The sequence below is a fragment of the Terrapene carolina genome, unplaced genomic scaffold (genome assembly GCF_002925995.2).
Source record: "Terrapene carolina triunguis isolate 2854851 unplaced genomic scaffold, T_m_triunguis-2.0 Scaffold130, whole genome shotgun sequence".
In the NCBI taxonomy this organism is placed as follows: domain Eukaryota; kingdom Metazoa; phylum Chordata; order Testudines; family Emydidae; genus Terrapene; species Terrapene triunguis.
In genome coordinates this window covers 3,720,000-3,736,240 of record NW_020664481.1, presented here as the reverse complement: position 1 = coordinate 3,736,240, position 16,241 = coordinate 3,720,000, and the positions used below count along the sequence as shown (strand labels likewise).

At 42.8% G+C, this 16,241-nt stretch overlaps 1 protein-coding gene across 3 annotated transcripts in view; it reads right to left on the bottom strand.

Moving 5' to 3' along the window:
* Positions 1-16,241, bottom strand: part of RTEL1 (regulator of telomere elongation helicase 1) — a 99,066-nt gene that overhangs the window by 2,045 nt on the left and 80,780 nt on the right. The window contains exons 32-35 of one of the 3 annotated variants that reach the window (XM_026652802.1): positions 8,010-8,255; positions 5,903-6,103; positions 5,152-5,331; positions 4,431-4,534 (exon numbers count right to left, since the gene is read on the bottom strand). In XM_026652802.1, coding sequence (XP_026508587.1) covers positions 4,431-4,534; positions 5,152-5,331; positions 5,903-6,103; positions 8,010-8,255 — 731 coding nt within the window. The remainder of the gene's footprint in view (positions 1-4,430; positions 4,535-5,151; positions 5,332-5,902; positions 6,104-8,009; positions 8,256-16,241) is intronic. The other 2 variants (XM_026652803.1, XM_026652804.1) reach the window with 2 other exon arrangements.

Genomic DNA, 16,241 nt, shown 5'->3' with positions numbered 1-16,241 from the left:
CTTTTTTGGATCCGTGAAGACAAAGCCTGTGAGATGAAAACCTCTCTGCTGTGAAGGTTACAGCCTGTTGGTCTCACTGCTCCGAACGTGAAAAAGTTCTAGCCTTTATGAACTTGATCCTGTGAGATTCCTTATTATGTCCCTAGTTAAGAGAGCTAGTTTTTTTTCCCACATTGAGGGAAAGGTAACCTCCAAGACCTTCTTGTTGACTTACTCTCTGTTCAAAGATGAAGCAGCCTAGAACCAATTTTTCCACTTCCTCCTAGGAACTCTGGGACGAAGGCGATTGGCCAAGGAAAAAAAATGCTTTAAATATTTTAAAAGTGAGATTGTCTAAACTAAATTTAGTCCTTGTGGAGGCCATACTGACAGCCTTGGAGATTGCTACATACTCAAAGGACAGATGTAGCATGAGCAATAGCAGTTCAAGGTCTTCCAGTATAGAAGTTAGTCAGTCCTCGTAATAGAAGCTAGACTGCAGCAGAGTGGCTTAATGCATTAGTCTTTTGATTCTGGAAACGGGTTTAAAGGCTACAAATGGACAGAAGCTTGGTTGTCTCAATCTAATCCCCAGGAGACATCCATTTGTAAGCATGCTTTGATATCCTCAAATGGAAGGCACTATATACATGCAAAGTATTATGATAGTCTGCCCATATTACAGACCAACTGCGCAAGGTAGAACAATGTATAGTTTTTCTGCTCAGGAATAACATGCACAAAATGCTGCAAATCAGGACTGAGGCACACTGGAAGAGGTATGTGGAAAAACTGCACAGTGTCTACCTGTTCACTGTATACTGGCGCATTTAAGACCACCAATTTCACAAAACATTTAAAGACTAAGCCCTACAGTATACATCATGTGCATGATGCTCAGCTTGCCAAATTGGTCTTGAAAGAATTCACTGGAGAGAGATATCTTTCCCAAGCTGCTCTTCCTAATGCATGCCCTATGGACTGAACATCCTCCTGTGCTGAAAGTTCCAATGATCGACCATCATTCTTCCCACACCTTTAAGTGGTCTTACCATAATAATGACTGAAAAAGGACTAAAGATTAGGGTAAAAAGAAGTCATTGTGTGCTGTATGATGGATTGTTAGTCACTTCCTCATTAAATGCAGTAAGCTTGAACTGGTTATTTAGAATGAATGAACTCATGAGTAACTTGTAGTAAAAGGAACAAAGTTTAGTCTACAAGTCACCAGTTCGAATCCAGACCAGGCCAAATGTTTCTACCATGCGCTGGTGGTTTGGGGGCCCAGAGGAAATAAGTGGTCAGTGGCTGTTCATTTCCTGCTGGTGAGACATCTGTCACAAAACAAATCACCACTGGGAATGAAGCTGGATCAAGAACTGAACAAGAATGAGGGGTGGCTCCTCCTCCTCCAGGCTTTAGAGAGAGATGAGAAAATTTCTTTCCTCTCTCAGATCTTTTGTGTCCCACAATATTAACACTCGGTTTCCCGCTCTTTCCTAGGTGACTGGATGCAGAACAAACCTTTTATCCTGTCTCTTGGATCAGAGAACCTGCCCCACACCAGGCCTTTCTAAGAATGACAGCTTCCAAAACTGCAAGATACTCAACTTTTCATCAACCAAACTATACCAGACCCATGCCACAAAGTAAGCCAAATATGTTTGTTGCAGAGCTTTCAACTCTGGCAACAGGCCTGAAAACACTGCAGCTAAGAGTGTGCCTCCCAGCATGGGCATACAGACTTGTGCTAACTTCACTCACGCTTGCTTGCTAAAAATAGCAGTATGGATGTTGTGGCATGGGAGGTGGCTTTGGCTAGCCATCCAAGTTCAAGCCCATCCGACCCCCTGGATCGGCACTTAGGGGAGTAGCCCAAACTGCTGCCCAGGCTGCAACATCCACACTGCTACTTTTAGCAAGCTAGTGCAAATCTGTCTACCCAGGCTGGGAGGCACACTCCCAGCTGCAGTGTATACATACCCTATATCACTGGTCACAGGTTCCTGAAGGGAGGAAATGCAGGTGCTCGAAAACCAGTTGGTCCTGCAGGATAAGTGGCTGGTATATCCAGGGTAGTGTAGCCAGATCCTAGTCAGAGCGGAAGAATCACATTTCCTCCATGAGACAGGTCAAGAGACCCAAGACCTGTGCTGCGTGCATTCAAAGAAACCAGGAGGGGTAGGTCTTCAGCGAAAAAGAGGTTTGCTCCTAATTTGGGTTAGCTAATCCAAATTAACTGACTTGGGTTAAAATAGCTACGAAGATACGGCAACTCCACTTTTAACTTGAGTTAGCAGCATGAGTTAAAGCCTATAGGGGAGCCTATGTTTGAACTCAATCTGCTAATGAGAGTTAAAAAATGAGTTGCCACGTCTTCCCTGCTATTTTAACCTGAGTTAACTAATGCAGATGAGTAACCAGAATTAAGAACACACTCCCCTCCCCCCCAGTGAATACATGCCCTCTGGGAACAGAAGTTAAGACACCACTACATCCATGACAGGTTGGTTGTAACTACACTCCATACAACAAGGGTGTGCCATTTCATCTCTATAGGCTGCTGAGAATTATGTCAGAAGGACGGAAGGTTCATTTGCTTGTGAGCTAATAAAAAAACTAAACTAATCTTGGGAATTAAGGTGTCATTCAGTCCTAAGAAGCACCACCTCATCCTGACGAAAAATACAGTATGGTCCAGTACTGTGGCTCCCCACCCCCTCCAAAAAAACCTCCAGCCTGACATAATAGCAATTAGGAAAGAGTTTACAAGTGAAAAATCACAGGGAGTCCTTCCTCAGAGGTTCAAAGGAAGGATTCATAAAAGGTCTGTAGCAAACAGGAAACAAACGTGGATTTTTCAGTTCTTAGGAATCTAGTGATATGATGCTGTTTTATAATCAGCCTGGGCCTTCTGCAGCAGAGATTAAGAAAGGACATACCAGCAGGATGCTGGCCTCAAGGGCTTTCTCCCTCGAGAGGGGCTGATGAGCAAGCTGTCCGGGAACAGGCAGACAGGTATTCCTGTTTCTTGGACAGCTGCCACTAGGACCTCAGTAAAGATTCATGGCAAGGCCAACAAATTGAAACGAAGGGACTTATAATACTCAAAGTGTCTCCTGTAGTGGCAGAAATTTAGACACTTGTAATGACACACTTCACTCCTGTTTCTGCTCTATCAATGACAGGAAGTTCTGGGGATGCAGAACTTTTATGATAGACTTAAAAGCCTCCATACTGAAGTTTGACTTTTGAGTGAATAAACTGAGTGCTTTGAGATCCAAGATGGTCTGCATGGCCCTTTTCTATTTTGAACCAAAAAGAAACAATCAAACACACTCCATAAGATTTCGGTTTGATGGAACTGGTTCTATAGCCCTAATCTGCAGAAGTCACAAAATGGCCTATTGGTCTTCTTGTAATTTCCTGGATTCTTTAATGTTGGGAATATCATGCATTTGGCGGGGGGGGAGGGGGGGAGAATTCTATTGAACAGCTGTTCTGAATCAATTCTAGAACCCATTTGTCTGAAGACGTCTTTATTATTAATTTAATCTGGATTTTCCACACCTTGTCAATATATTCCAGGGTCTTCTTCCTGACAAACAGTCCCTATGAAGCTCAGAAGACTGGTAGGTACAGAAGGACTGCCTGTTTCTGAATGCTTGCTCATAGTCCCTTCTGTACTGCTTCGTGGATGAGAGGAGAGGGATCTCTCTTTCTTCTCTGCTGCCTTTGTGACCAACTTGTCTACAGGCCTCTGATTAACACCCTCGTCCTCACCCCCGAGTACATGGAAGCTGTTAAGCCTTTTCATCCTCTCATCTGCCTTTCATGGGCAGAGCCACAGATCCTGTTAGGCTACTGTACTTGAGTCACTGAGAGCACTGCACAGCACAGGAAGTCTAGGAAAGTATCTGTTGTGGAGGATGCTACCAAAGAGATGCTTTGCAGTAATGTTTTCATCTTCTTATCCAGAGGGAAGGCATCCATCTCTGCAAGCCAGGATAACCCTAAAGTATCAGCATGATGCAGTGATGGCAGGAAGGTTGCCTCATGATTGTGCCTTATAGAAGACACTTCAGGAATGAAATGAAACCGGGCAAAGAAAATGTTTAAAATAAGAGTGAAGATGTATGAAAAATCTCTGTCACAAATTAAGTTCCTTAGATTGCCACTTGCACCTTTCTGGAGGCAGAGAAAATTGGGGAAGGCTCAGATGGGGTGAGGCTTTATTTCTCAACCAGGACAAAAGATATGGTCTGCCTTCAATCACTGCAGAATGGAGATAATGGAGTCAGAGTGGCAAGGCCCTGAAGGAAGCCTGAACCGTGTGTGTTGTTGGTAAGCAGAGGACTTCCGACTCCAGGGCTGTCCATCTGGTTCATTAAACCAACACAAAATTTACTAAAAGTTTCAGAAAATAACTGAAACTAATAAGCAAAGCCAACCTTTAAGAGCTGTTCCCAGCATGTTTTGCAGCAAGTGAAGGTACATAACTGGCATTTAAAAGGCACATCATCCTCAGATTTGCATTTAGAGCACTGGAATCTTCCTAAAAATAGCAGTTGAGAGAGAAGTTACCGGGGTGGGGAAGGAGGGGGAGAAAGAGAGAGAGAGAGAGAGAGAGAGGACACTAAATTCCAGTAACTCTTTGTTTCAGAAGTTCTTATACATTCATGTTTCCAGTGCATTTTGTAGAAAGCAATGGTTGAAGGTGTGTGCAATCTGTTTTATGAGGCCCCTGTATTTTAGAGGTGCAATTCCTGGCCCTATTACACAGTTTCTTCTGTGTGACCTCACTCAATTTTTCTGTGCCTCAATTCCCCATCTATGAAGCTGGGTAATACTGCTGACCTCACAGGGTAGGTGTGAGGATAACTGCATTAGTACTCAGGGGGCACTCATCCTAGGCCACATAAATACTTAGACAGAATGGACATAGTTGAACAAGAAAACCCAAATTTGATTTTATTCTATATAGGCTTTTATACCACACTCATCACTGCAGTATCTGAGTGCTTAAATACACATGAATAACTGTAGTAATAAAAGATGGCTTCATACTGTTCTTCTAAAAAGGGTGAACATAATTTGGATTTTCTACACATTTGTGACCACTCTTCTCTCGAGTTAGAGGGCAAAATCTCCGCCTAACACATCTACACCTACCACATTCTGGCTCCATATTGAGGGGCAAGACAGGCAAACTGCGTGGGTTGGTAGGCGCTCTGATGCTGCTGGATCCTGTCAATGTGTCTGTCTTTTGAGATCCAGGTTTGCTGTTCTGATTACTACAGAAGGAGAAAATCTTGCTCTGGGTTTTTCTTGGCACTTCACTCTTGAAAGTAGCTGCACACGAATACATATCAAACAGTATATAATGTGGTGTAATGCATAATATTAGACATACCTCAGCTCTTTGTGAAATTTGACCAGCTGGCATTTCCAGGAGGTTTTCATTTAGAAGCCTGCCAGAAAAATTTGATTCCCCCCCCCCCCAAATTACATTGTTCCATACCACAAGTTTCTGATACTGTATTAACATACACAAAATCATCATGAAAAAAATGGAGAGCCTTCCAGTGGAACGACTCTAATGTGGTAGACTCTACCTAAAGATAGTGGACTTTGCTCACATGGAAGGATCTTGCCTTAATTTTCACATGAGAGTAGAAGAATGGTTTTGCAGGTGACTGTCTCATTATTTCCTTGTGTTCATCCACTTGTCTTTCTGTACTCACCTGTTCTCTCTTGTCTGATACTTAGATTGCAAGCTCTGTGGGGCAGGAACTGTTGTTGTGTTTTGTGTTTGTACAGCACCTAGCATAATGGGGTCCAGATCCATGACTGGAGTGCTCCTACGTGCTACCACAATAATAAATAATACTATCTAAATGCCAGAAAAGTGTTCATTCCAAACCTGGTGTGTGGCTGACAGGTTTATCCTGAGTTTCACTGTTTTCTGCTTTGGAACACGAATTCTCCAAATTCAGAGGGCTCTTGGCCTCCTGCACTTCCGGTTGCAATTTCTTCTTTTCCTCACTGCAGCTCATTCCAGTCAGGTCTTTACACATCTGCCTGAATTGTTCTTTGTGGTGAGGACGCACAAACATGTAGAACCCTGCCCAAAATGTTTTAAAAAGTCAAACATACATGAAATGAATTGGTTTAGCATAGATTGTTCATTCCTTTTTGGAAAAGGGAAAAGCTCTATGGAGACTGAGCCAGAATAGCCACTGATTCCCACCCTCTCCCCAGCGCATCTGAAGGTTTGGGGAAATGTCTGATCATTTCTTGAGGGGGTCGATGCTTAATTTTTTTTTCTCACTAGAGGATGGATGAGTATTGGCATTGACAGCAGCATCAGCTTGTCTGAAAATTCTGCTTCCACCCTTGAAAGAGACATTAATTCTGTTCTGGTGCGACAATGAACACTGGAGGGTGTTACAGCAAAGTCAAGCAAGTTCGGTGCCCAAAAAGGTTGTCTCAAGAAGGAATCCTCTTGGTACGGTTTGTTTATTGGGAAAGAATCAGACCATTATAGAAATTTTAAAAAGTCCCCACTATGGGTTATTGCCAGGCTTAGACAATTCCTTTGTGGTACTTCAATTTGAAACTGGCTTGCTCACTAAAAACACTGATACATCATAGTCAATAAAAGAGACACAAAGTGGTTGAGGTAATATCTTTTATTGGACCAACTTCAGTTGGTGAGAGAGACAAGCTTTCAAGCTCTGTCACCAACAGAAGTTGGTCCAATAAAAATATACTACCGTCACACACTTTGTCTCTCTAGTATCCTGGGACTGACACAGCTACAACAACACTGCATATTCAATAATGTGACATTCAACAGAAAATTCTGACTCATCACATCATGTGGTTCATTTCCATCCTACTCTTCAGCTGTGACAAACCCACGTCTACAGTTAACAGAGTAGGGCAACCTACTTCCTAACACTCTGTTGCGAGATTCTGGATGGGATTCTGCGGGACCCAACAGAGCCACATTTCAGCATTTTCTACTCCTGTTAGCTGCTCTCATCCTTCAGCTGCCTTGCGCATTTAGCATCCACTCCTCCCTGAAGAGAACTGCCCATCAAAGGCACTAGGATGTCCACAAGTCAGTAAGAGGGCAGTAATGAAACATTATAGTAGTGGAATTAGAGATCCCTCTTCAAGGTGGTTAGGCCCAACATGTGTACGTTTTCCTTTTTCTTTATCTGTCTGAAAATCTGTGTGTATTATTTAAGCTAAATCAAAACCTAACCTCAACTTTTCAGTGCCAGTAGCCTAGGATATAATGAGACACTCTACAATAACAAACCAGCACACATGGGCAGAAAGGGGAAAAAATTCTGTAAGGAAATAAATGTCAGTTTCAAGATTCTAAAGGTTTATTATAAATAATGGTAAATAAAGAGTGTTAATCATGATAAAATTCCTTAACTGTGTCCATGTAAATACCGGAGGGGAAGAAACAGTGAATCAGAAGTGAGACTGTCTGTCCCTAAACGCTGAAAGTCTTTTAGGGCATAGCACCAGATATGACAGCCAATCGCCATGAGAACAGTCGTTTGAGAGTCTATGCAATCACCAGAATCACCTGTTCTAAAGAGCAGTCCTTGCAGAAATAAGGAAAATAATGCAATGAAATCATACAAGTGAAAGAAGCACATCTGCAGGAAGTGAGTGTAGTTGTGGAAGGATTATCTCAGTTTTAGGTTTCTTCAGGAACCGAGTGTAATCAGAACAAGTGGAAGCAGTGCCCACTTTTATAACTTCAAAATTACCTGGATTTGGCGAACACTTTTATGCAGCAAGTCCCATTTTCCCAGAGTGCTGATTACAGAGAGAAGAGATGCAATGTGTTCTGTCAGTGCTAATAAGTTCATCGGAAGGATAGAGTTTGCAAACCAATTTATGCCGATCACTGAGAGTTTACTGTGTACATCTGAGGTGTATGAGGGACAGGATCACAGCACCTATATCTATTTCTAAAACAAAAAAAAATTAAAAATACTTGCGTTGCAGGAGGTGAAAGTACTCTGGCTTCTCGGTGGTGAGGGCAGCTACCACCAACACCATGGCGTCATAGTCATCTGTCTTCTTATATGCCGATAGTGCTGCACAGAAGCGGCTGTAACTGTTTTTGTCCAAAACTTTTTTCAGATCATTGAGATATGTAGCTCTGACTAGCTCATGGTGATCCTCTCTGCGAGAGCTTGATGCCTCTTCGGGGTCCTCCTTAGGGATATGGGTGTGATTTTCTCCTGAGAGAGAACATACATTATCAACGCTTTGGGAAGGACAATCTAGAATTTTTAAGGGAGACACCTTGTACCCTGCCTGCGTATTCTAGGAATCTGTTAAATCAATGGAAAATCAGCCACAATGTGTGAGGTCAGTACTAAAATAACGCCTTGGGTTTTCCCTTAGGCAGCAAGCAGCAATCTTCCAAACAGCTGTGCTAACAAGCAGTGCTGGCATGCCAAGGAAGGAAGTAAAAAAGCCCAATTCATTTAACAAGCATAGGATTTATCCTCACCCAGGAAATAAAGTGAGAAAAAAATAACGTTTGCCAAATAGGAAATCATCATCAAAAGGGAATTATTATTTCAAAATTTTAAAAACACAGCACCATATGCAATAGAGAGTACAAACCTGATCAAAGCAGCTAACACCATTCTTTTAACCACATAATTAAAGTATATTTTGTTGCAGTCCAAAGGAGTGCTTTTGATTGACAGGCCATTATGCCGTCTTACAGAGATAAAGCTCTGGTTTGTATTTCAGCACAATGCCAATCAACAGTTTCAAGTTCTTAAATGGCCACATGTTGACAACTTTAAAAAAATTTTTTTTTTAAACTGCAGAACAAAAATTGAAATTCTCTTTGAAAAGGAAGGGACTCAACTCAGTTCCCTGAAGGGGGAGAGGGCGGAAAGAGCCTGGTGGGAATTTTGTAATCGGTATCTTTTTACATCACGACATATCATGGAACCATCTGACACCCTCCCTCATAAGGAAACATCCTATTTAGGGGGTAACCTAGATAATAGAGAAATGTAGAAACTCTTTCTTAATACTGGGGACACGTGTATGAAAACTGGCGTTGTTGTTTGTTAATGGCTCTTCTATTCCAACTGCTTGTTTCCCCCACACACAGCCTCTGAGCCATCAAACATTCCTACACGATCACAGAGAACTATGAAATCAAGTTAGAATTAATCAGTCGGCGATAACCATATCCTGAAAACAAAGATCCGGTTCTCATACAAATGTCCCTAAAAATATAGGAGAGAAGGAAACAGGAAGCAAGAAAACTAGAATTGCTTCATAAATGATATTCTTTTAAAGCTTCCCAAGAAATGTCAGCAGCTCTTTGCAAGAAAATGATTAAAAAGTCTTGGACTATTCCTTACTTTTTAAAATACTGTAAAATGTTAACGTTTAACAGGTATAGTCACTGATTACTGCTAAGGACCACGTCTAGAGGGCAGTTAAAAAAAAGAGTTTAGTTTGTATGAACTAAGCTTACAAGTAGTGATAGGAACAGTTACCTTATTCATTTCTCCAAGAAATTCCCAGCTGATCTCAGGAATAGCACAGATCTACACTGAGCCACTGACTTTCAGAGGTAAATGTTGGAGAAAATAAGGCCAGAAGGATGGATGCAAAAAACATGATGCAACTACATGAATACATTTACTGACCTGCATTTTTGAAAAATATAAGCCTAACTTTTTGCTCTAGGCACATGCTATGACACCGAGGCACATTTGTGGTTAGTACTGTGTCAGCAGGTCTTGTCAGGCCTGACATACTCATCACACCTAGCACATTATTGTTATAATCTGTATCTAAAAGGTGGCATGTTAGATATCATTGGAAAACTAATAACTCACTGATCATTAAAATTCTTGTCTGATGTATGCACAGGGTGTGTACAAAAAGTCATGAATATGTGCTAGAATTATATTCTTAAAACGTGTTTGGCAAGCAATGCATAAGCACAGTGCTTCAGACAAAGAAAGGTGGATTTACGTCAACATATGTATAAGCAATAAACAGGGCCATCCAACTAACAAGGGGAGGAGATTGCTAAAACACAAATTATTATTTTCCTGCAAACACCAGCGGGGGAGAAAGAGCATGGAGCTTCTTTCATCACCAGACTCCAATTTGCCTTCCTCACAGCTTGAATAAACTTTACTTTCAGGTATAGTCTTGAGAATAATCTATTTTAAAGGTTTACTGGTCTATAAAGATGGAGGTGGGGAACTGAACTGATAAGCAATTTAATTAACTGATTGTATACAATATTATTATATTATAAAAGTTTATACAGTGAGGTCTTTTCTAAAAGCTACTGACACACTGGTGATTAATGTCATAATGAAACGCCTGTATTAACACTATAGGAGGAAATATGGATATTTAAATGATATTATGCTTTAAAGCCTGTGACAAAACACGGAGAAACAGGTTCCCTTCCCGACAGTAAAGAAAGTATCTACCTGTCTTCAATATAAATGAAGCATGGTAGAATCAAAACAATGGAAGCCCTATTTACATACAGGGGGATGGGAAGCCCACAAGAAGGGAAGAACAGCATGAGGTTATCCTGCCTCTTGAAACAAGGTAATTGAGCTTTGGAAGACAGAAGAGAAGGTTACTCTGTGCAGTAACTGAGGTTCTTCGAGATGGTTGTTACTGTGGATGCTCTACTTTAGGTGAATCTGCGTGCATGCGCTTATAATCAGAGGTTTTAGTAGCAGCACCAGATGGGGGTCCCATAATGGAGTGGGGGCTCGTATTTCAGGGTAAAGGTTGCAAAGACCCTTGAGGAAGTGTGTAATCGTCAGGTAGGAGAAGATGGAGAACCTGTCCTCTTTATGGTGGAATGCTGTGATTGCCATGAGGTGTACTCTGATCGAGTTCACGGAGAGATCCCATCTGTTAAGTTCCAGTATATAGTCCAGTACCGTTGGTAAAGCAGAGAAAGTTGCCATAATTTGTCTATTTCGGCACCATGTATTGAATCTCTTCCATTTGTGTAGGTAAGTATGTCGAATAGCAGGTGGTCTGCTGTTTAAGAGAATGTCCCTTACCTCCTCCGAACAGGTCATTTAACTGTCTCGGAGACATGGAGTAACCCTGCCTTCAGGTGGAACCTTGCCGGTGTGCGTGTTGAATTTTGTTAGTTTATTTGAAGATCTAGAGCTACTGTCTTTAGTGCCTCTTCTCAAGTCGATGCTTTGAGTAAGCAATCATCCAAATAGGGGAATATTATGGACCCGTTGTTGGCAGAGGTGGGCAGTCACTACCACAAGAACTTTTGAAAATACCCGTGGAGCAGTGGATAATCCAAAAGGAAGTACTTTTCCCAGAACAAACCCGAGAAACCTCCTGTGTGAGGGATGTATCGTTATGTGGAAATATATGTCCTGGAGGTCAAGGGCCGAGAACCAGTCCCCTCGCTCTAGTGCTGGAATTATCATTGCTAGCGTGACCATCCTGAATTGCAGGGTCTTAAACTTGTTGAGTCTTAGATCAAGAATGGGCCTCTATACTCCAGTTTTTTTTCCTGGATTAGAAAATAATGGGAGTAGAAACCCTTCCCTCTGTGTTGTGTTGGTACTGGTTCTATTGCGCCCAGGTTTAGGAGATGGCTTATCTCTTGTTGTAGTAGAGAAGGGGTCTCAAACATGCAGCCCATGGAGGAGTTTGCTGCAGCCCGCCAAGCTCCCCGCACCTGCCCCCGCCCCCCCGGAGTTATTTCCTGCAGCCGCCAGGCTCCCTGCACCCGCAGCCGCCTTTTCCCCCCAGCACACCGCGTCCCCGCTCCTCTGCCTACCTCCAGGCGCTTAGTGCTTTCCAGGAGGGAGGGGGAGGAGCGAGGAGCCGCTCGCTCAGGGGAGGAGGCGGAGAAGAGGTGGGACAGGGATTTAGGGAAGGGGCTGGAAGGGGGCGGGGCCTCATGGAAAGGGTAGAGTGGGGGCAGGGCTGGGAGTAGCGGGGAGCAGGGGCTTTTGTACCTTTATATGAAAAGGTGTCGGTGATGCAGCCCTTGGGCCAACGTACTAGTCCTCATGTGGCCCTTGTGGTGATTTGAGTTTGAGATCACTGTAGTAGATGTTCATGAGAAGGGTCCTGTGACGTTGTGCAGTCTATATGGTTTCATAAAAACATGATAATAAGTGAATATAATGTAACTGGGATAGTTTTATAAAAATCTGATAAGTGACTATAATGCAAATGGGATATGCTTCGTGCAAAAGGTCTCTTGTAAGGTATCATTACAAAGCTTATAATCTACCGAGTATGATCATCTGATTTGTATAAATGTACCACTCTTGTATCTAAAACTAGAAATATAAAACATAACTCTGAGGGCCTATTGTAATTATGTAAAGTGTGGGCCATTAATGATGGTTTGGAATCTTGATGTCTCCCATTAACAAGGACCATTGTCTGCAGATGACTGTGTTTACCTGTGAGTCTTCCTGTATATGTGTGTGCTGGCAAGTGAGTAATGAAGTCTTGCAGTGACATGTGATCATGTCACCTGAACTGAAATCCATCTTTAACCTGGTGCTTTTCCAGTGAGGGGGGGGTGAAAACCCAGAGGGACAAAGAGTTCCCGCCTTATGCAAAAGATATATAAAGGGGTGGAAGAGAACAGAGAGGGAGAGGAGCCATCATGGAGAAGCCCCTAGATAACACCTAAGCTGGAACAAAAGCTGTACCAGGGGAAAGAATTGTGCCCAGGCCTGGAAGGTGTCCAGTCTGAGAAAAACTTACTGAAGCATCTCTGAGGGTGAGATTATCTGTATTTAGTTTGATTAGGCATAGATTTGCGCATTTTATTTTATTTTGCTTGTGACTTACTTTGTTCTGTCTGTTACTACTTTGAACCACTTAAATCCTACTGTCTGTATTTAATAAAATCACTTTTTATTTAGTAATTTACTCAGAGTATGTATTAATACCTGGGGGAGCAAACAGCTGTGCATATCTCTCTATCAGTGTTATAGAGGGCGAACAATTTATGAGTTTGCCCTGCATAAGCTTTATGCAGGGTAAAACGGATTTATCTGGGTTTAGACCCCATTGGGAGTTGGGCATCTGAGTGCTAAAGACAAGCACACTCCTGTGAGCTGTTTTTGGGTAAACTTGCAGCTTTGGGACAAGTGATCCAGACCCTGAGTCTGTGTTGAAGTGGACTGGAGTGTCTAATTCAGCAAGACGGGGTGCTGGAGTCCTGAGCTGGCAGGGAAAACAGTAGCAGGGGTAGTCTTGGCACATCGGGTGGCAGCTCCCAAGGGGGTTTCTGTGATCCAACCCGTCACAGGTCCCTGAAGAGGGACGGGGAGGGAGGGTGATTAGGGGGGATGGAGGTAAATTGGATGGAATAACCAGTCTCAATGATTTCTAGTACCCATTTGTTTGACATGATGGTCTGCCAAGCTGGGTGGAATGGGGTCAGACAGTCTCCAAATGGATGGGTAGTTGTGGATGGTTCCAGCATTTGAAAATGTGGGAGGTATCTTGGGTCCTCGACCAAACCTTCAACCCCTGTTGTTGGGACATTGAGGGTCAGAAGGGAGTGGTCTCCTTCTAGTGGGTCTCTGCCTCTGTGGGCCATACTGCCTCTGAAGTTGGGAGTAGGGCGCAGATCTTGTTCTTTACACCGAGTAATACTTCTCTTGTTTTTAATTTTGGGAAGGTATATAAATGGCCAAGGATCTGAGGGTTGCCTAGGAGTCCTTTAACATACGAAGCAACTCATCTGTCTTAGATGCAAACAGCTTCGGGACTTCGAATGGAAGATCCTCGATGACAAATTGTACCATTTTGGGGAACCCAGTGAGGTGGAGCCAGGAAGCTCGTTGCATTATCATGGATGTGGCGATGGAACGTGCCGCCATGTCTGCCAAGTCCAGTGAGGCCTGTAAGGCTGATCGAGCAAGAAGGTGGCCCTCCGAGATGGTTACTTTTAATTGCTCTTTTTTGTTGTTGGGTAGAAAATAAATAAATTCAGATATTTTTGAATAATTTGTGTAAATATATTTGGCCATCAATGCTTCGTAATTGGCAATCCCAAATTGTAGGGTTGCTGACAAGTAGGCCTTATGTCCAAAAAAGTCTAACCTTTTCCAGTCCGTCATACGGGGTGGTTCTGGAGTGATGTTGTCTGCCCCTTTCATTCACGGCCTCTATCACCAAAAGTGAAATCTCTGCAAGCTGCGTGGAAACTTTTTAAAGACACCATAATAGATGCTCAACTTAAACATATACCCCAAATTAAAAAACATAGTAAGAGAACCAAAAAAGAGCCACCATGGCTAAACAACAAAGTAGAATTCCTTGAGGGGGTCAACAAGCATGTGTACAGGGGGTATCCAGTGGATATAGTGTACTTGGATTTTTCAGAAAGCTTTTGACAAGGTCCCTCACCAAAGGCTCTTAAGCAAAGTAATCTGTCATGAGGGAAGGTCCTCTCATGGATTGGTAACTGGTTAAAAGATAGGAAACAAAGGGTAGGAATAAATGGTCAGTTTTCAGAATGGAGAGAGGTAAATAGTGGTGTCCCCCAGGGGTCTGTACTGGGATCAGTCCTATTCAACATATTCATAAATGATCTGGAAAAAGGGGTAAACAGTGAGGTGGCAAAATTTGCATACGATACAAAACTACTAAAGATAGTTAAGTCCCAGGCAGACTGCAAAGAGCTACAAAAGGATCTCTCAAAACTGGGTGACCGGGCAACAAAATGGCAGATGAAATTCAAGGTTGATAAATGCAAAGTAATGCACATTGGAAAACATAATCCCAACTATATATATATATATATATATATATATATATATATATATATAAAATGATGGGGTCTAAATTAGCTGTGACCACTCAAGAAAGAGATCTTGGCGTCATTGTGGATAGTTCTCTGAAAACATCAGCTCAATGTGCAGGGGCACTCAAAAAAGCTAACAATGTTGGGAATCATTAAGAAAGGGATAGATAATAAGACAGAAAATATCATATTGCCTCTATATAAATCCCTCAAAAAAGATATATTGGAATTAGAATAGGTTCAGAAAAGGGCAACAAAAGTGATTAGGGGTATGGAATGGCTTCCATATGAGGAGAGATTAATAAGACTGGGACTTTTCGGCTTGGAAAAGAGACGACTAAGGGGGGATATGATAGAGGTCTATAAAATCATGACTGGCGTGGAGAAAGTAAATAAGGAACTGTTATTTACTCCTTCTCATAACACAAGAACTAGGGGTCACCAAATTTAATTAATAGGCAGCAGGTTTAAAACAAATAAAAGGGAGTATTTCTTCACACAACGCACAGTCAACCTGTGGAACTCCTTGCCAGAGGATGTTGTGAAGGCCAAGACTGTAACAGGGTTCAAAAAAGAACTAGATAAATTCTTGGAGGATAGGTCCATCAATGGCTATTAGCCAGGCTGGGCAGGGATGGTGTCCCTAACCTCTCTTTGCCAGAATCTGGGAATGGACGACAGGGGATGGATCACTTGATGATTTCCTGTTCTGTTCATACCCTCTGGGGCACCCGGCATTGGCCACTGTTGGAAGACAGGATACTGGGCTAGATGGACCTTCGGTCTGACCCATTATGGCCGTTCTTATGTTCTTAAGGCCACTCTGGTAGAAATGGCATGGGCAGTGGCATCCATGGGTGCCTGCACCAGTCTTGTTCCTTAAAGACTGGTACAGGTCCTGGGTGATATTTATGGTGTTCTGGTGGATCTGGTCTAATAGCTGTGTGGATAGGCGAGGAGTGATGGGAGGAGCAGATTTCACCTTCATCCTCATCACTAGATAAAGGAGGAACTGATCTGGGTGGTGTAGTAAGATGGCTCAGTACCAAGCGTTCTGGAGTGAGGTGGATACCAAGGAGTGGAGATTCTGGTTGTGAGGAGACCAGACGATCTTTGTGGTGGAGAAACAGTTGCCGTACTAAGAGCATTGGTGGGGTTGGTGGTACTGATGCCTTTCGTGCGCTATGCACTGCAGAGGCAGAAGGTGGTGCCATAGTCTGTAGCGTTGTCAAGATGCTGGGTGTTGCATGTTTGAGCGGCTCCGACGGTACTGAGGCAAGGATTGTAGGTCTCCTCTTACTGCCTTTTTCCGAGCCAGCCTACTTAGGGTCTTTTGCTTGTGAGATACCCATGGTACCAGATGGTCCCATTATCTCAGAGGTGGAAGGTCTCCGTGCGG